We start from the raw sequence: 25,231 nt of genomic DNA, 5'->3' as shown, positions 1-25,231 counted from the left end.
AAAGGAAAATATTGAATAGTTTAGCGAACAAAGTTTTATAAAGCTTTTCTCTAGTTAATGAAATAATTATAGTTTGTATACGGCTTCATATCGTAACAGCTTTGGTATTTTTGTACAATAAATTAATATCATCTACGAGTTTAATAATATTTTATTGCAACTATTACAGACATGAATAAAACAATACATATCATCTACTGAGTTCTTACTAAACCGTTACACAGGTCGAACAGAAAAGAATTAACAGGTTAGTCAACCATCATCTTGGTTTACAGAAGATATTCGGGAAACAATTTATCTGAGAGACTATCAACATAAACGCTTTGGTATTTTCAAGAAAACTACAAATAAGCTATCTTCTATTTTCAAAAATGTTTAGATGCGAAATTGCGCCAAATACAGTTCAATAGTGAATAGATTACTCCATAAGATGTAAGTAATATCATTGACAAACTTGACTTATCGAAATCGACTGGTCTTGACGGTATCTGACCAAGATTATTGAGGTATTGTGGTGATCATATTACTTCTGCAATTGCATGTATTTTTCCCCCTGTTTGTGCATGCCCAAAATCGGCAAAAAAACGGGTTTTATGCAGGAATATCCAATTAATGCGGTTACTAATTGTGGCAACTTTTCTGTTATATACATACAGGTATTGTTACAAAAGTATTTTTAATGTAAAATCTAGTGAGCATCAAATACCCGTATGCGGGGATTGTGACAATAAATTCTAGACTTCTTTTAAAACATAGTGACAAAACTACTGTTTTATTTTATAGAAGAAGAAGAAGATGATCTTCTTCTTTATTTTATACTAGCTAATGAAATACTGTATTCTATCAGTTACATATTTTATATCTCATTACTCACACTGTGAAAATATGAACGTAAACAATCGGTACAGGGCGCTCGTTACAAAATATCGCGAGATTTGTAAATAGATCGATACAATGAATGGATCGATACAATGGGGTTCGAGTATTATTATTACCGCATTTAGATTATTTGTATATGTATGTATCCTCTCATTTCAAAGTCATACCAGGTGTAAATATGTTACGTACATTAAATAAAAATTAAGTGAATTTCTTATTTATATTTCAAGAAATTTTCCTACAGTTTGTCATATATGATTAAAATACCACATCATTAGGAAAAGAATTCCTTCCATGTGTTGAGAAACTGTGTAGCGTTTGTTGGATATCCTCTTTATCTTTCGCTCAGAAGACAGCTCGTGTGGAAAAAAGAAAAGAACATTTACGCCATTATCTTTGCTTGCCTTAACAAACTATACATCGGGTCAGAAATAGAAATGTATCTCCCGAAAACTACTACCACAATTTTACAACGTATCATATTGTAGTCATTGTCTACCAGTTCCGCTTTGTTGAAATGTAGCAAATTGTTGATGTCATCGTTCAGCTGACCTTGTTCTACAGCTATACTTTCAGATTCCCCGTCGGTCCTTTTCATTTCAACATCCGTTTTCAGGTACACCGGGGTTCCCGTATGTTTCGTCTTATAAATGAAACTAAGAATGTGCGGGAACCATTGAAATGCATCTTTCAACGAATTTACAGATATTGCACTTAATGCAGGATGTCTGGTTATTTCAGATGCATCAAATCTTTCCTCCGCATTACTGTTGGATTCGTGAACTACCAAAACTTTCTCTGAAACATCTTTGAATCCTGTGAAAACAGCCTCGATCCAGCTTTCAACAGCACTGGCCATCCCAGCATTGGCACTTCCAAGAAGGAACAACAACTTCTTACACTTCAGGGTGTGCTTTCCCCCGGTTGTATCGATGATACTTCTTTTGGCTATTTGCAGTTTTGGTTCAGCCGTACTGCACGTGTTAATTACTTCATTTACATATCTTGTCACGTGATCTCTGTCAGCCTTAACGATTATTACATCAAACATAGTGCACCTCGTCCTTTCTAATGTATGCGAACAATCACAAAAAAAGAAACAGCCAACTTACAGTTCTATGCTTTAGCTAAAAGTCAAACTTTATTTTTGCTAAAATACCTATAAATGACATCTTGAAATTTAAAGAATTTATATCTGGGTTTAGAGTGGCTGGTTTATTTTTCTTAATTAATTGAGTCACGAAATAATACGGAATATGACCCAAATATTATTTTCTTATAGATAATTTGGATAGCATATAGCAATCAAAACATAATCATAATAAATATAAGAGTCATTGTTTCTTTAGTATCGAATTTCGACGTCGATAAATGATGTCTTTATTTATAAGATATATTAATACTGGTATACATTTGACTGTTTTGTTTCTTTAAACAATGAGGTTTTTTTGTGGGAATCATTCAATAAACAATACAGATACAAATATATTTTCATTAAGCATAAAGCATTAAGTATTTGTTATACCAGACCATTTTCATAATTTATAGGTTGAAGAGATAGGCATGAATAAACTACTTGGATTTATATTTCACTATTAACTTATGGCTCAACACCACTGCTAATGAACACGGTTATTAAACATGTCTGCGAAAGAGTATGGTAAAAAGTAATTTAAGACAAACTAATTTCTTTTTTTTTTTTGGATTTAACGTCGCACCGACACATGATAGGTCATATGGCGACTTTCCAGCTTTTTAATGGTGGAGGAAGACCCCAGGTGCCCCTCCGTGCATTATTTCATCACGAGCGGGCACCTGGGTAGAACCACCGACAAACTGATAGAGAAATAAAAACCATAACACTGCACGAGAGTATTTCAATAAATTCTGTCACTAAATTAATGATCGTCAAAAAAATACCATAGCACATATCATGGTTTTGGTGTTCAACTAACGAAGCATTGGCGGGACGCACGCATGCAGTTATATCCCGTTGTACAAAGCGAAATAGGTAAGGAAAAACAGTAAAATTCGTTGTTAAAAACTGTACATTGACGGTAAATTTTAGAACAATACCATATCTACAATATAGCGACGTCATTAAGAGCTATTAAACATAATATCTTGGAACATTAATGGGCTTGTAAGAAAGGTAGGTGAATATCATCTTTAATTATGACGTCATTATACTATTAGAGACGTGGATATCACCATAAGTTTATTATAATTTAGGCATTCAGGGTTATTGTTGTGATCATTTATGTGGAAAAAATCTCAGCATGCCAAAAAGGCAGACATAATGGAGGTATGTCTATATACTATAATTAAGCTCTCAAGGATAAAATTATCCTCGAGGTACCAAGATGGATTTCAAAGCTGTATATTTCCTAAAAGTAATTGTTGGACCGTTCTATCTGCATAAAAATTAGACTGAAAACAAGATGACATTTGCATCAAAACAGAATATAAATCAAAATGTTTCTTATAACCAAAGAGCTAGATCAGAATTTGAGAACAACCCTGCTATAATCAGTTGCCTACAATATTGAACTTGGAAATGGCAGCAGATTTTCAGAAGGTCACTGAAACACGGGTGGTAAACGCGCAATCCAATTCCCGCTGGGAATACGCTTAAAATGGGTTGCGCAAAGTCCGGTGCTGGTGTTGCGCGTAAAAAAAGACGAAATTGAGGTATGTGAAGTAATGATTTTGCATAGTATGAGACAAGAATAACCTTTCTCGAAAAAAGCAAAATGCTATTCGACACAAATATGATAATACATCATATGTGTAAAATATCTGGTTTGTAATTTATGATTTGGCTCTATTATTACAAAAACTCAGGCGACACGAAGCGTGAATAAAGTATGAAATCAACAAAAAATGGAAGTTTCTGACCTCATATGTCTAATCTGAGGATATCCGATGCTTTTTATGATAACTCAACTGTTATAAAGTAACGAATATCAAAATTATTTGCTTCTAATCCTGCTTACGGGGACATAATTGACAAGAAATAATCGGGAATGGGGTTGCGCACCGGGAATGGAGTTGCTCGTATACATCATAATGTATATACTGTATACGCGCAACTCAATTCCCGGGGCGCAACCCCATTCCCGATTATTTTTTGCCAATCTTTCCCCCAAAGCAACATTTCATTCAAGTGTATGTAATATTCATGACTGTTTTACACGTGTTTGATCATTAGAAGCGTCACATTTCCAGAAAGAAGGCACAAGAGTTAGAAAATTTGCATTTTTCATGATTCCATGCTTTTTTGACAGTTCGAGCCAGCAGAGTTTTCGTGATAACAGAGCTGATTCTTAAATTAATAAGTTGGTATTTCACACATGATCTTTATTCATTTTTGTGTCGAATAGCATTTTTTTTTGAAAACACTCGTAAATGTGTCATTATTTACAAAAACAAAACCCACCTACCTCGATTTTGTATATATTGATGCGCAACACCAGCACCGGAAGTCGAGCAACCCATTTTTAGCGTATTCCTAGTGGGAATTGGATTGCGCGTTTACCACCCGTGTGAAACAGGTCAGTCACTGAAACAGGTCCTCCTACGATATTATTGAAACACAACAATCCTGTACGGAATGCGTCGTATTTTTTGCAATCATAATTATTTCAAATTTACACCTGTAGATTTTACATATGAGCCGCGCCATGTGAAAACCAACATAGTGCGTTTGCGACCAGCATGGATCCAGACCAGCCTGCGCAAGAATAATATGATATATGTCTACAGTATAGTAATTGCAAAAGTAAAAACTATGCATCAGATATTGTTCATCATGAAAACTTCTTTAAGATCCCCAGTGGTTGTTGTTTTCTCACTGACCATTCCAAGGCGATACCCCACTGTGTTCCTTTATTTAGTCATTTTTCGCCTCGTGTACTTGTTTTGTGTAAGTAAGTTTGTTGTTCGTGTGCACGTCCGTGTGTTTAGTTTCGGTTTGGGGAGGCTGCGTTTTTGGAACAAGGTTTTCTCTGTTGGATATTTATCCTTTTAACTTGATTAATTAATTTGCCTTTCCGATGTCATATGATCAATTCAAAGGATCACAATGGAAATAAGAAAGCTTTATGCTCTTTTTTTATGTTACCCTTTGTATTGATTATATGCCATCTACAGTTGCACTTTAATGTTCATAATTATGTATCATGCTGACATTGAATTTGTCTTTGGTTTTTGAAATATTATCTATTTTACCTCAATAATTTCTATCTGTAGTCATAAAAAAATGCAGTGCAACAATAGATAGTAACCATTTAAGTCAGACTGCATTGGAACTATCAAGTGCAACATGGGTTTTTATATAGTTAGATTGGTCAAAGTGAATCAACTAACACAGCTTTTGATTGGTTGAAAATGTATAGGGAATTTTGAGGTAATATTTACAAAGTAAAGTGATCTCCCATTGGTGGAATATCTGTTAGATGTTTTTTGAAACTGTTTTATTTCATGAATTAAAGTTGTAAGCAATGTTTGATGGCCAAAAAGAAATTAAATGATGCATTTTGAATGAGAAATATGCATGTTTTATCCATGGGGTATTTTCATGAAAAAAAATCACTGCCGGACAGAGGGTTACCGGCTTCCGGGAGAAAAAAAAGAGTCCCAAAGTGATGGTCAACAGGTATATTTCTTGGTGTTTTCTGGTAGGTCTTTGGTAGTTCTTTCATCCTAGGTAGGTGGGATCAAAAGTCTAAATGTTTGTAAAGGGCCATAACCTAAAAAACGTTACAATGTAAGCCTATGGAAAAGCGGTTTGTTCACTTTGACTAGATAAGTTCTCAGGTAACGACTGTGCTATTATACCAGTGCCACTGTTTATTATAGTTTATTATTATCATCTTATGCTCAAAAGTCGGAGAGTGGGGTACTAAAATATATTCATTTATTATAAACAATGACAAGACTACCTTGTCACACATAAATCACCAAGAAGAATTCACAGCTCTGTGTTTAAAGCAAATCATGCAACTGATTATTTATTAAACATGCGATATATAATAAACAATTATATATACTTGTCAATGATTTTGAGTTTACATTATAAAAATGATATAATTTGCAACTGCCTGCCGTTACATGACTAAAATACTGTTGAAAACGGCGTTAAACCCAAAACAAATAAACAAACAAACAAACAGAAATGAAATGAAAATATACTTCGATATTTGGGCTCACAAGTCAGTTTGTGCATGCGTGAATTTAGAATCAAGTTCATAGCTAAGCTGAGCTTTTAACGACATGCACAGTGTCATATGAAATATGATGAGCCTGTTCGCGGATATTTATCATAATTTCTACAAAAAATGAAAATAGTATTAAGTGGTATTGGTTTTGTAATGTGGAATATTACAAGAAACAAAATTAAAACGTTGCAAATGTTCAGTAGAGAACATATTGAAAACAAGAGGGCCATAATGGCCCTATATTTCGCTCACCAGAGTTGATCCGGCCTACTGACCTAGTTTTTGACCCCACATGACCAAGATCATCAAGCGAAACATTCTGACTAAATTTCATTAAGATTTGGTTACAACTGGCCTCTAGAGTGTTCACAAGCTTTTCCTTTGATTTGACCGATTTTAACCCCACATGACCCAAATTCGAACTTGGCCTATAGATTACCAAAACAAACATTCTGACTAATTCTCATTAGTTTTAAACTTAAATTGTGGTCTCTAGAGTGTTGCAAAGACAGAAGTGTGGCCTCTATTTTCCTTTTTTTTTCTTTTGACCTGGCCTAGCGACCTAGTTTTTGACCCCACATGACCCAGATTCAAGCTTTCCATTTGCTTTGACCAGGTGACCTAGTTTTTAATCCAACAGGACCCAGTTTTGAACTTGATCTAGAAATTATCAAGACTAACATTTTGACCAAGTTTCGTAAAGATTGGGTCACAAATGTAGTCTCTAGATTGTTTACAAGCTTTTCCATTGATCTGACCTACTGACCTAGTGTTTGACCCAGCATGACCCAGATTCAAACTTGTCCTAGAAATTATCAATACTTCTGATCGAGTTTCATAAAGATTGGGTCACTATATGGTCTTTAGAGTGTTCACAAGCTATTCCTTTGATCTGATTTACTGACCTAGTTTTTGACTCCACATAACTCAGTTTCTAACTTGACCTAGTTATCATCAAGAAAAATGTTCTGACCAAGTTTCATAAAGAATAGGTCACAAATATGTTCTCAAGAGTGTTCACAAGCTTTTAATTTGATCTGACCTACTGACCTAGCTTTTGACCCGACATAATCCAGTTTCAAAGTTAACCTAGAAATAATCAAGACTAACATTTTGACCAAGTTTCATAAAGATTGGGTCACAAATGTGGTCTCTAGAGTGTTCACAAGCTCTTCCTTTGATCTGACCTACTGACCTAGTTTTTGACTCCACATAACTCAGTTTCTAACTTGACCTAGCTATCATCAAGACTAATATTCTGACAAAGTTTCATGAAGATTGGGTCATAAATGTGGCCTCTAGAGTGTTCACAATGCAAATGTTGACGAACGACTCACGACGCACGACGGACGACTGACGACGGACGACGGACGACGCACGATGGACGCCGACGGACGCCGGACAATGACCGGCCACAATAGCTCATCTTGAGCACTTTGTGCTCTGGTGAGCTAAAAATCCTGTTGATATCAATAAAGACGTTCCGTGCGGCGCAGCATCCAAATACACAGGGAAAACAAAAATAAAATTTCAAACGGCAACCAGAAAATTGCATAAAATCATTACAAACGTTGGTATGACATGTGAACTATAAGGAATGTTACATTTGAAAGTTTGATATAAATATTGCTAAAAACAAACAAACAAACAAAAATAAATAATAAAAAAAATGCAAAACACGTGACACTTGACCATTTGCAACTAATTGTAGCTGGCGTTTGTGAAGTTTTTCCTGCAAGTGTCTTAAAACACGAGGTTTATTTTGATGCCTATTGAGAACCGTTGTAGCGTCTGATCTCTTGTTGACAATTAGGACAGGTGTGGACGACATCCTTGCTCGCACAACAGCATCTGAAGTAATCAAGGCATACCATTGACTTCATATGCAAAGAAACATTAAAATTGCAATAAAATATTGGGCTGTTCGAATTTATTGACTTGATAAATCTCAAATACAGATTCAGGGTATTTCATACTAACATCTCTTTCAAAGAAAACGAAAGCTACCTAATAATACCAGTTAGTTTTGTTTTGCCCGGTCGATGTGCTGCAACATTTGCACTTCAGTAATTCAATTAAACTATACATGAAAGCAATAAACCTTGCCCTCGCCTGAAATACGTCAGAACTGATACTGTAATAATTATGAAGGACAGATATAACGGAGGGAAGACTAATAATACACACGGATTATATACGTTTACAAATTGATGAGTTACCGATACTATAATAAATGAAGAAAGTTTTGCAGTAGAAACAATAGTAATAACGTAATAAATGGATTTACCGAAATGCAAGGTAGAAAAATACACATTTATTCCCGTTGTTACGCTCGTTACTTGGCACAGCCAGCCGCCCTCAAATTTGCTAAGTACGTATATAACAGCACGTTACAAGACAGCATAACATTTTATCCTTTATATTCTAAAACAGTTATGTTTGGCATATTTGTCAGGACAATGCTTACAAGTTCTTAGATGCAATAAGCCCTGTGTGTAATACATACCCAAAACATCCCAATATAAGGCACCAACATTTGCCTCGATTCCGAACATTCCCGTTTGGTACTGTATCAACCTCCGTATCACAAAAATGGCATTTCACGTGGGCAGGGATTTTGTCTATTTTGTAGGAGGCACAGCCATACAATACACTATATTTCATTTGCCAGGGATTGGTCGACGTAAAATCTTTAATAAAACATAAATATCAGATCACTGTAGAAGACACTTAAATTAACCTAAAAAAGTTTACTAGCTTTTTACTCGATCTCTAGCTTTTGTAAATATGTATTGTAATTAAATGCTATTTAATTAATAAATATTGTTTAAATCAAATTAACCTCAAATATTTACTCTACCGATACGCTTTAAAAACGCAACGCAGTTTGAGGTTCTGCAAATAGTACGAATATTTTAATTAAATACAAGTGTAATATCTCTTATGTACTAATTTAAATGTAGACTGGTATGTTTAAAATTTAAACATGTGAATAATTTAATGGTTCGATAAACGATAAAAGGTTAGATCTAAATAACAGATAATGGAGAAAAAGTTGTTTTTGCAATTGTTGAAAATTAAAGATACATGCGAAAAAAACTCATATGTACAAAACATTGTAACATACAGATTAGAGGAATAGTAATGCTTCCATTGTCAATGAATAATGATTTTAAAAGTAATTTTACTAGCAGACAATTTAAAGTTCCCGGTATAAATTCTAGAAATGAATGTCGAGGTGGGCCGATGGTCTAGTTGTAACACGCTTGGCTGTCAGTCCAGAAGTTCGGGGTTCGAATCCCGGTCCAGGCACTGGAAATTGTTGAGATAGAGTGTCTCCCACCTAACTTGAGACCTGTACTGATTCTTCCCAGGAAAGAAGGCTTCGCGTGTATCGGTGCCATTCACCGAGCACGTTAAAGAACCAGACTGTCTATTTGCAAAGGGCTAGGCTATGTTAGCCGGACACGTCTTATCTTAAAGGTTCTCTCTCTCTGTGTTCTGGGGGCTTTTTCTCACTCTTTCCCTCTGGTAAAATTGCTCTGTGTCTGTACTAGTAGAGGATGAATTTCGCGCCCTGTGTGGCTGCAAAGCGCCTTTGAACGTGTTTATCATGAATAGGGCGCTATATAAATCTGGTTTAATAATAATAATAATAATAATACTAAGCTGATTCGCATTAAACACGAAGTGTTTTACCATAATGTAAACACCTAAAAAGAAACAACAGATATTCAATTTTATTTGCATTATATGGCCTCCGGCCCAAATACAATATATACAACATGAGATAAACATAATGCATGAGGTTATGACATAAACAGCTGGACGGCATAGTCAATGTTAAACCATGATGACGTATTATAGTTAACAATGCATATCAGAATTCATATTTAACTGAACATTTCTAAATATTTGTCCCTCTCTTTAAAAGAGTAGTAAAGATACATGGCAACTTTTCTAATTAAATTCACATTTTCGTCTGACATCAAAGAATAAAACTTTTCTAGGGTTGGATATTGACAATAATACATAGGTAGATATTTTTTACGAATATCAGCATATAAAGGGCATGATAACATGAAATGATATTCATCTTCCAGTACAGTTTCACAGTACAGACATACTCGATATTCTCTAGATATGTTATAATGTCTACCTTTTTCTATCATTAAACAATGCGAAGAGCTACGGAATCTTGCCATACAATTTCTAAATTTCTCAACATCTATTGCAATAATATATTTTTCAACTCCAAAACAGTATTTATAGTTACAATTAGTATTGCAGTTTAATATTGTCTCTACACCTTGACTGCCAGTTTTGTATGAACTGGTCTTTTAAAGTTTGAACGTACTGAATTAGAAATAACCTTGGGTTTGCAACATTTTGTGTTTCCCATACATATCCAAACCCATTGCTGTATAAATTACGCTTAACATCAGTAACCCAATTTTCATACCCTATATTGTCATAATACATAAGCATTTCATAACACAATCTTGTATATCTATCTTTAGGAAGATTAAGTAATCTTAACCAATATTTAATACATCGTTTTGAAGCATATATGTGCATAGGATATCTTCCTGTATCCCCAAGTACAGCATCATTACATGCAGAGTTATATACATTCAAAAATCGTTTGCAAGCATATACCTGTACTGTTTCTATGCATTGTGGGTGTTTTAAACCCCAAAGTTCAGAACCATACAACATAATAGATGCAATTTTCGAATCAAACACTTTAAAAAAACGTTTTATATGGCAGACAAGATAAATGTTGAAGAGAACTAAAAATGTACATAAGTACCTTCTTCGCTTTCACAGACATGACCTCTGCCATTTTATACATTGATAATCTGTTTGTAAAGAATATACCGACATAAGTAAAACCATTGACAATTTCAAGCTGTTTGCCATTATATAACCATTTTTCTCTTCTCGCCAACCTTCCACCTCGTTTAAATACAAGTACTTTCGATTTCGTGATGTTTACAATTAATTTACTCCTTAAACAAAACTGATATAAAACATTTAATTGTTTTTGTAAGCCAACAACAGTATCAGAAATCAAAGCAATATCATCAGCAAACATAAGCAAAAAAATTTCAACAATATCTGGAAATAACTGAATCCCTCTGATGTTATCTTCACATAACATTGAATAAAGTTCATTTATGAACATTGCAAATAAAATGGGGCTCAGACTACAGCCCTGGCGTAAACCAACCGGACACGTAAATATGTCTGACACACCCTCGTTGGTTCTTACACATGCTTTGACTGATGAATAAATGCCCTGTATTGACTTATATAAGTGACCCTTTACACAATTTCGTTTTAATATATCATACAAAATCGACCGATCGACTGAATCAAAGGCTTTTTGAAAGTCTATGAAAGCTACATATACAGGTTTCCCTTTCATACATAAGTATTTATTAACAATGGAATATAAAATAAAAGCATTGTCAACTGTAGTATAACCCGCTCTAAAACCTGCTTGGGATTCCGAAAGTTTGTTATAAGCCTCAACATAAAAGGTAAGTCTTTTAGTAATTATTGATATATACACTTTACTAAAAACATCTAGTAATGCTATACCCCTGTAATTATCAGGGTTGCTATAACTGCCCTTTTTGTGTAGTGGTATAATGACTGATTTTGCCCAGTTATCTGGAAATTCACCTCTAGAAAACAATCTATTAAAAAGTTTACATATAAATGGCAACAATACATGTACGCCATACACTAACTGATGGGGTACAAGACTACCTCCAGACGCTTTATTTATATTCAGCGCTTTAACACTATGTAATATCTCTTCATTAGTAATCTCAGAGTTAAAAATTAACTGTTCTATATCATCAAAATTTGTATCTATATCAAGAGTGACACGTACATTGTCACATACATGGTTATTTTCTACAGTATTCGAAAATAAATTACTAAAATGATCATACCATTTGTCCAATGATATAATATTCTCTGATTTAGGCTTATTTAATACCCGTTTGATTTCATTCCAGAATTTTCTGGAGTTATTAACAGAGGACTCGACTTTATTTAAATATTTTCTGTTAAACAACATTCGTTTATGTCTACACAAATTTTTATATCTACATTTACTTTCTACATAAGCATTCAAATTCTCATCACACCTGAGTTTCCTGAATCGTTTCAAAAGCTTTTTAGTAGAACGTTTTACCTGCTTACATTCTATATCAAACCATTCATTGTATTTAACTGGTTTGCCTTTTCTTCTTACCTTTTGAAAACTAGTACTACTGTTGCAAATCACAGTTTCAAATTCCTGAATTACTGAATTTATATGTGTTTCATCATCTGACAACATAGTTTCTAGATTTGTAAAAAACCCATTTAGGATGTTTTCGGATAAACAATTTAAGTACTCCTCACAATTATCCTGATTTAGGTCATAAAACATGTCAGTACGTTTACAATTATTAACAGGTATATCACCTTGCTCTATCTTCAAACCCAACGATAAAGGAACATGACTACTTTCAGTGCAAGAATTGATCTCAAACAATGTAATTATATCAAACAAATGTTTCGTCACAATATAATAATCTATGACACTACATCCGTTATTGTTAATAAAAGTGAAGCCATCACCTCCATCATATCTACTAAAGCGGCCATTCACAATATAACATGAGAACACTTTACAAAACTCTAACAGCTCGTGTCCAAATTTATTAGTTTTGGTGTCACATGATACCCTTTCAATGTCAATATCACTGTCAATTATATCGCTAAACTCTTCTAACTCCGGTATATTGTCCGGACATACTGTGTAATCAGGAAGATTAGCAGTTCTGGCATTAAAATCGCCACATAAAAGTAAAGCAGTGTCTAGAAAATTATTACTTATAATATGGTCTTCTAGTTGTTGCAACGCAGACATGACAACATTATTATAAACTGGCGAATTTTCTGGTGGTATATATAACGATACATAAAGTATATCTCGATCTAAAGACAGTAACTTGCTATCTATTATTAACATCACTCCAAAACTAAAATTGTCACAAACACGTTTAAAATATATAGCAATGTTGCTTTTTACCAAAACTGTTACACCACCCATAGCTCTACCTCCTGCAAAAGACTGTTTAGCATTACAAGAGAAAATTGTATCTTCATTGAAATATTTGTTACAATAGTCAGAGTCACAATCCCAAGTTTCTTGTATTCCGATTACATCATATTTTTTAATAAATTCAATTATATCAGTAGCAAACAATTTCGATTTGAAACCTTCAATATTCCAAGATAAAAAATGTATGTCCGTCTGTACAGGGCTTTGGCCTTCATCCTATCTGGAATTTACCTTGACTCGAGCTGGCCTATCATCATCCGAGGTCACAGTATCCATATCCGGGGCAGGATTTAAATCCGGACTCCTATCCCGGTGTCTAACGGCTCGTTTAAATGTTCTGGATTGTCCATCAAAGTCGCCAGTCAACGGTGCTGCCTTTGGTCTAAAGGCTACAAGTTTACCGTTTTTAAAGTAGCCAGTTAGTCCTTCCTTCTTGAGCTCCTTTAGCTTTTGTCGCTGTAGGAATGATAAATCATTCGATACCCGGATTCCTCTATCTCTTAAAGTTTCTCTGTACTTGAATAACTCAAATTTATGATCACTATTCTTAAATTTTACAATCACCATTCTTGGTTCATCATCTTTCAATTCACCGACCCTTTTAGCACTATCAATCGAATTTATGTTAAGCTCATCCGGTTTTCCAACTACATTTAAAACATTTTCAGACACCACATGCTCCAAGGATACCAATTCTGACTCCGTTTCTTTTAGACCGAAAATTCGTAGCGACGGTTTCAACCTTTCAGACTCCATAATATTTAACTGTATTTCAATATTTGTCAAGCGTTCTTCCTTCGTTTCATCTGCAAGAGACAGTGTCGCTACATCACTATTCAGTACTTCCTGTCCGTATTCAAGTATATCAACTTTTGCTTTAACCGATCTGATTTCATCCTTCAGACTTCCGATCTCTTTTTGTAAACAAACAACTTGCTCTTTAACTCCTTTAACTTCCTCTTTAGTGTCAGCTATAGCATACAGAATCAACCTCGTGTTAAGGTCAATGGTGGGGTCATCAGGGTTAATACTCATACCCGGACTCTGTATGGGTCCAGGGTTAGTCTCCACATCGGACGATAATATCAACAAACGTCTGTAATAATAGCTATACTGTCCTCCGAACGAAACACAAGATGACATATATCCTTGCATCGTCCCATGTGTTGACAAAGATGTCCATGTGCATATTTCTGTATGCGACTCTAAAAGTTTCTCCTTTAACCATTCATGTGAAATCATAACTCCAGATAGCGCTAGTGTAATGAACAAAGAATATGTACAACATATGAAAACTTCTCAGGTGAATGTCAGATCCTTTCGTGAATTTATTATATTTCCCGTATTTATAGCACCTTTTATTCACTTTAGTTGACAACGCAAACGCACCAATTCGAGCACGATAGGTATCAATATCAATGCCCATTATTACTGTGACCACAACGCGCTTCCGTAGAAAATGTTCAATGATAGTCCATCAGTACACCTTGTACTAATCCTCAATTATCGCCGATAAATTTATGTCAGTGAGCCAGTACAATAGCCACTATATATTCAAAGGTATACAAAATCAATCATGCGTTATACACAGTAGTTTATATCGAGAAAAGTTTGACAAAATATTTCAAAACTCACAGTTTTATATCCAAAAATTACTCCAAAATAATCCAGTTTTCCAACACTATAAACACACTATCACAAAGTGCACTTTCTCAGTTATCGATCAATGTCAATCTCAAGTCACAAAGTTCAGTATTTCTATCAAAATTTACAATTTGAGCAGAGCATAAAAATTTCGTCTTGTCATAACCTCACACTTTTTCACGATATATATGTAATATGTTATATATATATTGTTATATATATGTAATATTAAATGCACCAATTGGTTATATTGTAACAATATTGTAATTGTACATTTTACTTGTTCTTACACATTTTAAGATACTTTTCTCATAAAATAATCTTGCATCGTGAATCTTTGTAGAAACTGATTAGACCCTAATCATTTCCATTTTACAATCTTGTTGATAATTGTTGTTTGTTGACCGCTGTAGCCTTTTAGGCAAAATTACTTAACTGTAGACTTTTATGATTATTTTTTTTTTTGACAGTAGGTTTCTTCCGAGGAAGACAGTTATGCCAGCATACATGGCATATTTAAGAAATTATGCTGAAGTAAGTGCGAAAAACAATGATTTTTCATGACTTATGCCCTACATTATGTTTTACTTTATACAATTTGATAGTTTGTCACTTACATAAGAACATTTTTCATAGGGGAGTTATCCTATTTACACTGTCCTGTCCACCTTGGTGAAAGAAGGTAAGTGCGAGGTCGGAATGCACTAAACCCATTTAACTCCGCCATCCTCCCCCACCCCCAGTTTATTTTATACAGATTACAGCCAGCCCGCTTATCTCAGTAGGGATAACGCATATCTAAGGGTCGCGTGGTCGTGAATTCGATCCCCGGGCGCCGCTTATGTTCTCCGTGACAATTTGTTATATCGTGTCAGAAGCCATTCGTCCTCTACCTCTGATTCATGTGGGTAAGTTGGCAGTTACTTGCGGAGAATAAGATCGTACTGTCACCGAATCCAGGAACTTTTTACTCTGGTTAGGTTAACTCTCTGCCGTTACAAAGCTGAAATACTTTTGAAAAACGGCGTGAATTAAATCCAAAACAAACGAAAAAAAAAACAAATTAATATGATTACTGAGCTCTCCAATGCGGAAACCCTAATTTTAATTTGTTAACTATGTCAAAGATATTGTTTTGCTTAGTGGTGGTGTTACTCTCCTTCCCTTTCCCATAATATACACCCATATCTCTTTACTATGAGTGAGTGTTGGTACCCACTGTATCCACAGTTGTTATCTTTTTTCTATGTAGTTGTCAATTTTTACCAATGAACTGCACATACTCATTCTGGCTGATTTTTTATATAAAGTAAATACATGTATATTAAGAAAGATAAAATTTAAAAGAAAGGTTTAAAAGGTATAAGAAACATAAGTTCATCCGACTGAAGTTTGTTATAGATTGGTATCATCAGATCTGACACAAATGTTAAAATAGCCTATGATTTTATTAGGTAATGCAGTATGAAATTGGAATCTTGCTGCTATGCAGAATGTATTTTCAAAGGTTAACGTTTTCGCGTGATTTGCTACTTTTATTTTAAATATCTATCATTTGGCTACAGCTCTCTACGTATTTACGCCACAATCAAAATCATTTTTGGAAGTTTATTTATCTGTGCAAGAAACTGGACAAAATGTCTACTAATACTTACTGATTGATCTTGCCTTGATGTAATTTGAAAGATTCCCATCTTTGTCTTCGCACATAATCCTGTAATCAAACGCTTCAATCGGAGGTCTACCTTGAAGTTGTACAGTAATGTCAGATTTCGTTGCTGGAAGATCACCATGGATTTCGTGCCAGAGTTTTTTTTGCACACGTATTTGTAGACTTATTGTTTCCCCAAGACCGTAAGGGTAGGGGGCCCACTTAGCATTCAAGACGGCTTTACCAGCCGTACCATCATATTTGCACTGAATACTAAGTGGTCCGGTAGGAATCAAAGGTCTACGGAGCGGTGGCAGCTCTAACTGCTCCATACCTATTTCTCTGCAGATAAGGAAATGAAAAAAGCAAAACAATTACAATATCATATTACCTCGATCTGTCAAAGCGAGCAGTTCTATTGAGATTTTCATGGTATTGATATGTTTAGTATTATATCAAATTAAAAACCCTTCAGCAACGGCAACTTTTTTTCAAAATTTATGTAAATTATGTAAGTTTTGGTATAACATGTAATTCTAAAGATAGCTCTGCTGGGATAAGGTATATTTCAACCTGTTGTTATTTACGATACATCGAAAGTTTCTTCGTCATGTCAATGCGATAAAAATTGGGCTGCACCATGAAAAAAACCAACATAGTGTGTTTGCGACCAGCATGGATCCAGATCCGCGCAGTCTGGGCATGTCCATGTTGTTCGCTTTCAAAGCCTATTGCAATTAGAGAAACTGTTAGCGATTATCATGGATCTTGACCAGACTGCGCGGATGCGTAGACTGGTCTGGATCCATGCTGGTTGCAAATGCACTATGTTGGTTTTCTCATAGTGCGGCTTATTGATATATAATATTCACATAATTAACATTCAGTATAGTATTCACAGCAAGACGCTATGCTTCAAAGTTTGATTCTGACGGGACAGTGTTTGATGTCATGTTTCGCCGGCTCTTAACCTTTACCATGCTGAATTTCCAGAATGAATTTGTCCGTCTTTCAATTTGGACAGTACCATTAACTGTTAAAAGGGGTATTTACTAAAAAGATACTGACTGAATATCGAACAGTGCAGATCATGATCAGATTGCACGGATGTACAGGCAAGTCATGATCTACGCTGGTGGCAGAGCAAGGCAGAATCAATGTATGGTGAATGGTGTTCATGAGTGATATTTTGATCTTAAACGTCAAACAAACAACTTTTTTTTTATTTCATATTTTGACTAAAATTATCGATTTAATGTTTTTTACCAGTGGAAAGATATACTTCATATTTTTTATATATAGTGCCTTAGTTGAGTAACGTTCATGCACAGATTACAGAAAGATACCCCCTAACAGAGGGAACATTTGGCCTTTTTTACAGTTACACAACTGTTGTTTTGTTCATCAAGCGGGTATAACATTTTTACTTTGTCTTGTAATGTAAGAACATGGCGGGACTTCAGGCTACAATGACTTATCTGAACTTTGTGGTTGATGTTCAACGTTTAGTTAAACTACCTGAAATCTTGATGATGTCATTACCTATTTGTAAATTAGAGAAGGTGGAAAGACGATACAACTACACTGAAAATGCTGAAGGCTCGATTTGTGTGAGCCTTTCATGTAATTTGTATAATTAAGAAGTAATGAGTTCCCAAACTTGGTTTATCGTAGAATAACCCGAGTTTTGAGTTCTTATGCGTAAGAATATATCACGAAGGCCGTAAAAAAACTCGGGTTATTCTATGATAAATCACACATGGGAACGTATTATTTCGATTCTAACACGACATACTAGTATCAACAGTGTTAGTAAAACATGGTAACTACTTTTTACGACCGCGCTACGCACCCTGATCGGATGACGTCATTGCACGCGAGTTGTATATTGCAGAATAACCAGAGATAAATTTGCTCTACACATATGTAGGTTATTTGCAGGTCGTGTTAGAATAAATGTTGCATTATTCGCATATTCATACATTAATTCCATTTGTAAATAGTTGCCTTGTGTAAATCTTTTAAGTCAAAACGTTTTCTTGTGTAAATCATTTAAGTACGTTACACGAAAATGAAGTGCGCTTCTTTAATATAAAGTATAGTGAGGTCCCTAATGTTAGTATAAATGTAGATAGTGATCATACTACCTCATCAGGAAAAGAATTCCCTCCATCTGTTGCGAAACTGTGAAACGGTAGTTTGATATCCGCTTCAATTTTCGGTCAAACGTCGGCACGTCTAGAGGAAAAAAGAAAAACACTTTCACTCCATTAATCTTTGATCGTCTCAAAGAACTATACATCGTATTGGAAACGGATATTTCCTTCCCAAAAACTACTATTACGGTGTTGCAGCTGATTGCCTTTCCATCATTGTCTACCAATTCCGCTCTGTTGAACTGCAGTAACTTTCTGATGTCATCTTTAAGCTGACCTTGTTCTACATCTATACTTTCAGATTCCCCTTCTGACTTCTTTATTTCAATATCCGTTGTCAGGTACACTCGAACTCTCTGTTTTGTTTTCTTAAATAAAAAGTCGATAGTTTTGGGCCACCATTGAAAGACATCTTTCAATGTCTTAACTGTAACTTGTCTTAAACCTGGACATTTGGTAAGATCAGATGCATCAAATTGTCCTTCAGTCTCACTGCTGGATTCTTGCACGATCAAAACTTTCTCTGAAACATCTTTAACTCCTGGAAACACAGCTGTTACCCAGTTTTCAACGGCACTCGTCATCCCGACATTTTCGTTTCCGAGTAGAAATAACAACTTCTTACACTTGAGTGTATGTTTTTCCGTTGTGGTATCGGCGATACTTCTTCTGGCTATTTGCAGGTTTGGTACAGTCATACTGCACGTATCACTCACTTCATTAGCATATCTTGTAACATGGTCCCTGTCGACCTTTACAATTATTACGTCAAACATTATGCACTTTGTCCTGCCTAATATGTGAAAACAATGACTAACCCACCGTAGTTCTAGATATAAGTTAATATTCCTTTTTCAAAACAATAATTGTTCTAAATCAAATTTGAGTTGAAACTGAATAAAATATATTTGAATCGATTTCTAAACGATATAAGAGAGATCTGCCTACTCACTATTTAATACCGATAGCTTATGCGTTTATTTTGGAGAATTCATTAACATAAGATGGTAGTTCTTATTTGTTTTATTTATTTTTATTTATTTTAGTTCTCGTTAGTGATTGGTTATATCCAAAACATTAATGTTGAAAAGCCTTTACAAAACATAAGCACGATATACATTAAAATTTATCACGTTTTTATTATCAAATTACCTCGTCGATATTTGCTCTCTTTTTTAATAGACATGTGTTAACAAAGACTAATTTGAGTATAAAGTGCATAGACGATTGATATTTCAAAAGTAATTTTACTTGATTATGACATGTATGGTAGGAAAAAGAGGCTATAATGGTAATATTTCCAAATGTATATGCCCTACATAATGAAATTTAATAGGAACGTTTATGGCCCACTTGGATCGCTGTTGTAGATTACATCAGCACAAAGGTTTTATTTATAATGCGAATTGTATTCTTGTAATGTTTACTTTATTTTGAAAAGTTATATTTTTTTTTGTAAAAGCTTAAAAGTTATATTTTTTTGTGAAAGCTTATGTGCGTCCTGTTAAGAATTCCATTGAGGACAGTTTACCGGCCAGTCGTATCGTTTCAAAATGCCTTCCGTAATCCAATTACTTTTTCCTACTATTACACAACAGTAAATATTTCAAAATGTTAAACTTAATGATGATAATAATGCATTTATAGGTTTATATTCAAGTTTTGACTTTTTACACGAAAAATAAAACTTTCAAATGAAAATCTTTTTTATACATCGAATTCAAAAATGTTAAAACTTGGTTTTTCTTTTAAAGAAGAGTTATTTATGGTGGCTAATTTGTGCTATTTCCTCATTTTGCCCCGCGACCCCACCAAGTGAAAGCACGAGAGTTCAGAAGTATAAATTGCGGGGCCGCGGAGTAAAAAACGCTTAACTGCGTGAGGTGCGGAACAAAAACACGGTGAAGATCCAGGGCGTTCAAGCTTTTAATGGTAAAGGATGACCCTTAGTGCCCATTCGTGCATTGTTACAGGTACATGAGTCACATGGGTAGAATGAGCCAGCTATATGGCTTCCACACATAAACTGAATTTATGTTGTTTGAAGGAATTCAAACTCAAAGTGGTGACTTGAAGGACATTCGAAGTCAAATACATTCACTACACCGCCAGGGATTGCTACCGTTGTTAAAGTAAAACATCACAAATGCACATTAATGTAGATCATTATAAGGGCTTCTTGCATATTTTAGAATTCCTTCCTTGTATTTCCAATTAACTCCAGTCAATTTTAAAGTTTTCTAAGACATATTATAGAGATTTGCAGGTACCAGTTCAGCAACTGATTCATTTACCTTAACAATAGAGGAAGAATATACAATATGAATGTTCTTCAATGTAAAAGACATACGATAGGTAGTTTCATTTGAACCAAGATTTGTAGAAAATTGTTGTTGTTGTTGTTGTTTTAATTTCAGAAATGGCAGCGTTATAAGGAGATATGTATAACTAACTAGGTTAGATGAATAGGGAGAACACAGATATAAGGATGATAGTCTGAGTCAGATATCCAGGCAAGGCATGTGTTCTCCCTGACGACCTGATAAAAGACTTTGTGTCTGAAATCAATCATCCTTCATCTCTGATTTATGTGGGGATGTTGGTAGTTACTTTCGGACAACAGGTTTGTACTGGTACAGAATCCTGGAACACCGGTTAGGATAACTGCCTGCCGTTACATGACTGAAAAATTGTTAAAAATGGCGTTAAACACAAAAACAAACAAAACAAATCAGATTAATATGGAGAAAGTAGCACTTGCGGATAATTAATTAGTTTATACATAATTTATTTTAGGTCGATTGTGAAGGAAGTTCTGCAACTTATATTAATCACTCTCAACACCTCATTCCTGATGGAGTGCGTCGCCACGAGGGTATGAGAGAAGAGGCCAGTTTTCCTTTTAATGTTGAGTGCCAAGCAATAGAGCTACTGGTACCATTTTGACGTCTTTGGTATGACGCGGCCGGGAATCAAACACACGACCTCCAGCACTCGAAGCGGACGCTCTACCACTAGGCTATTGAGGCGGTTCATCTTAAATAGTTCATTCACTGTCACACCAACAGGATAATTAATTAGTTCCGGTACAGAATCAAGGAACACTGGTAAGGTTAATTGCTCGGTGTTACATAACTGAATTACTGTTGCATAGCGGTGCTAGACCAAAACTAACTAAAATAAAATATAAGAGTTTAAAGTAAGAATTTTGGATTTAAAACAATTATCAGGTTGACAAAACTGTGATCTTCAATTTTTAAACCAATATTTAAGGAATATCAATGTAATTAGGTATCAAATGCTAAAAAGAGGGCATGGCCTCTCTTTGTCAAAAGCCCAAAAATGAGAAATATGGAAATATTCTGTTTTCAGGTGCATATAATTACTTGATAACAGAATATTCCTAGATTATTTTCGTCAAAAATACCAGTAAAACAATATTATTGAAATTGGTAAATAAGGTATGTTACGTTCTGATTTTTTATTCAAAGTACAAACAGTTTATTGATCACAGTTTTTTTTATCATATTATGCGGTTTTGGTGATATCTTAATTCCCAAGATGTTATTTTAGCATTGGTTCATATTTTGCAACTATATTAAGTTTCCTGATGAAGAGTAAATTATTTACCTTCAAAGTAATAACATACGAATGCATGATAGACGTTGTTAACTCCCGACGTATAACGATATAAGATAATTAAAGTAACATATTTATAAACTGATAGCAATAGTTTATGTAGATATTAGTAATTAACATTTAAACGGCATGCTATGTTTTTTTTCGCTTTTCATGTATTATCTGTTTGACATTTATTAAAGAAATTTTAAAAATCTTTTTAAGCTATTCATTTGCATTTGATAGATATTGGGATATTTCAACAATCTGAGTTAAACCTTCGGTGCAGCTTCAGAATAAATTTATTACAAATATATTTTGGTTGTACAATACAGATAGGCAGTGGGAGATAACAGGAATTCTATTAATTTGCATTTTGTTATAAATTTCGGCTAAATACCTAATCATCAATTCAAGTCTTTGAAACTGTAATACAATAGTACCATTACATAGGTTTATCAAAAGATCAATCGGGATAGGGAAATCAAATTTTAGGATTACCTCAAGAGTAAACCTTTCATGTATTAAGCACTCAAGTAAGTGTAAATGATCAGATATCAAAGCTCCGAACAACCAATCAGATGAACCACCTTTAATTGCATGAAACGATTAATACCCGTATCCTTCGTTCTCGTCAGTGATTGGTGCTACACTAAATAGCACATTTGAATGAGATTTAATCGTATAAATAATCAAGGATTAACAAGGTTTTACAATAAAGTGACGTTAATTGCTACCGGATAAAATGTGTACACTGGTCTAAAGCTGCATATCGTTACTTCCTTATTTTGTTGGTTCATTCTGAGGTCGCTTGTCAAATAATGCAATTAACATATCATTCAATGAAGTATTTCATAAACCAAAAAAAAAAAAGCCTGATAAAAAGTTGTCCCAAAGGAAACTCCAGGGAATTGTATGAACAATGATTCGTTCTTCAAAAGGACCTTATCTATCAACGCAAATACAGATGGACACGGTTTCTTCTCGTTTGTAGACTAGGTAGAAAAGACGAAACTATTTAAGGCAATATGTTACATATTCGTTACTACAGATATGTTGTATCTCATGTGTAAGCCTTTACCAGTTCTAGAAGTATACCCGTTATTGTTAGCTTAACTAATAGTTTATGGGGTTTTAGTTTGCGTTACTAAACAATACGTCGGGGTTCATTGACTTCCACATTCACAGAGTTCACCATGAACGTTGTTATTTTAGGGTGTTCTTTAACTAAACCTTTTGGTTTTTCGATACGCTTTTATAATTTGTAGAAAAATGAAAATTATAATATGGCACGATAATATTAACAATGATACCTTTGTAACTGGTATGACAGTTTTATTTTGAAAATCTATTTCAAAATAGTAGACATCTCTAAAGGTATACAAATGCACAAATTTTATTACGTATGTAGAGCGAACGATAAATATAACCAAATACGAATATGTGCGCTTTCGTCAAATGTTAGACAACACATCAGTACAAAATTCATCTAATGTAAGCCTACTTGATTTTTGAGAAATATTTAGAAGCACTTCCTGAATTCTAACCAAATCTACTTGAAAAGTATTATGTTAGAACAGCTGTCTGCATGAGAGATTAAGCAACAACAAACAACAACAACAACAAAAGCTTATACTCTTGTACACACATTACATAATAAAACGTATTTTGAAATATAGATACATGTACAAAACCACTCTATAACAGTTATGAGAGACTGAAATCATAAGACATGAATCGCTCAAAATATAGAATATTAAGATACACGTACAGTTCTAAAAGAGCTAAAAGAGCACCTAAATATACTATCCCGATATCAATAGAACGATATACATGTTAATTGCCTTATAATAGTACATACATACATTCATATATACATCTTTAAAAGTTCATATAAAAGAACAAATTTTGTACAAATAACTCTATGTTAAATATTTGACTGTTCCTCAACTAATCAATTATTTGGTATGAGGGAAATTGTGCCACAAATAATATAATTATAAAGCCGAATGCGCAGGACCGATCTCAAATATCTTATTCATAGTCTGTGCTAGTTTGAAAAAAGACAAACGGTAAGGCACCCTTCAAAGACTGGTCTCATTTTTCAACTTTTAAACATTTGAATCCAGTGATTAATCTTTAGATTGATCAACTCGATGTGTACCTACCTTTCAGTTATACCTTATTTCATTTGAGGTTTAAAATACAATGAATACCATTCTTTTTTATATGTACATTATTTATTAGTGCTGTCATATAACAATAACCTGAATGTTTTGGCACCTTACAGGAAAATAAATTAAATTTCAAACTTTCTGTATCTTGATCGCATTAACAGTTTGTTCTTTTTTTAGTTTAATCATATTTTATTGCTTTCTTCAATACAAATTTACAAGGCATGCATACAAAAGTCGAACTAAATTTAAGAATATTATAAATGCACTGATATACAGATTACATAAAAAAGCAAAAGGGTTGGGCCACAAGTTTTAACTACATTAGCGGGCTGGCCCTTCCCAGTATGTTCTAACAGTTGCCTTATTCGATCCCCAAATGAACGTTTTGATTGGCGAAAATATGGTCAGATGGAACACACACTAACAAAAGACCGTATTTTTCATAGAAACAGGTACAACAACCTCTGTAGAGCAACACTCTTTCGAAGAAACAAATATTGACTGTTATGTAGAGGTTGTTGTTCTGGAGAGGTAAATTTGATAGCATATTTCAGCTTAGGGAAATTTTGGTGAGAAGTTGTATTGTAATTATTAATGAGTTTCTCGTTCAAATGCATACAGCCATATGTAAAGCATTTAAAAACATGATACGTATGGCCATCATATTGATTGCTAATACTATTTTCAAGTCTTTGAAACATTGCAGTTCGGACAGTTCTATTGCAAGCAGTTGTAGCGTCTAACCTCTCGATGGCAAT

The 25,231-nt window shown here is 34.3% G+C and overlaps 1 protein-coding gene across 1 annotated transcript; it reads right to left on the bottom strand.

Annotated features, from left to right (window-relative positions):
• Positions 1–5,874: 5,874 nt before the first annotated feature.
• Positions 5,875–19,809, bottom strand: LOC123556635 (uncharacterized). Its single transcript, XM_045347519.2, has 4 exons — positions 18,670–19,809; positions 16,527–16,864; positions 8,605–8,788; positions 5,875–7,949 (listed from the first exon to the last, which is right to left on the bottom strand). Exons 1-4 carry the CDS (start codon positions 19,452–19,454, stop codon positions 7,868–7,870), a joined length of 1,389 nt encoding a protein of 462 aa, XP_045203454.2. The 5' UTR covers positions 19,455–19,809; the 3' UTR covers positions 5,875–7,867.
• Positions 19,810–25,231: the final 5,422 nt, after the last annotated feature.

Source organism: Mercenaria mercenaria, chromosome 5 (assembly GCF_021730395.1).
Source record: "Mercenaria mercenaria strain notata chromosome 5, MADL_Memer_1, whole genome shotgun sequence".
In the NCBI taxonomy this organism is placed as follows: Eukaryota; Metazoa; Mollusca; class Bivalvia; order Venerida; family Veneridae; genus Mercenaria; species Mercenaria mercenaria.
This window is presented reverse-complemented; position numbering and strand designations above follow the sequence as displayed.

Coding starts and splice junctions, on each gene's coding strand:
- LOC123556635 (XM_045347519.2), bottom strand. CDS start 19,454: ATGTTTGACGTAATAATTGTAAAGGTCGACAGGGACCATGTTACAAGA. Junction 16,865..18,669: donor GGAATTCTTTTCCTGATGAG/GTAGTATGATCA, acceptor CCTTATCTGCAG/AGAAATAGGTATGGAGCAGT. Junction 7,950..8,604: donor CTTATATTGGGATGTTTTGG/GTATGTATTACA, acceptor TGATTACTTCAG/ATGCTGTTGTGCGAGCAAGG.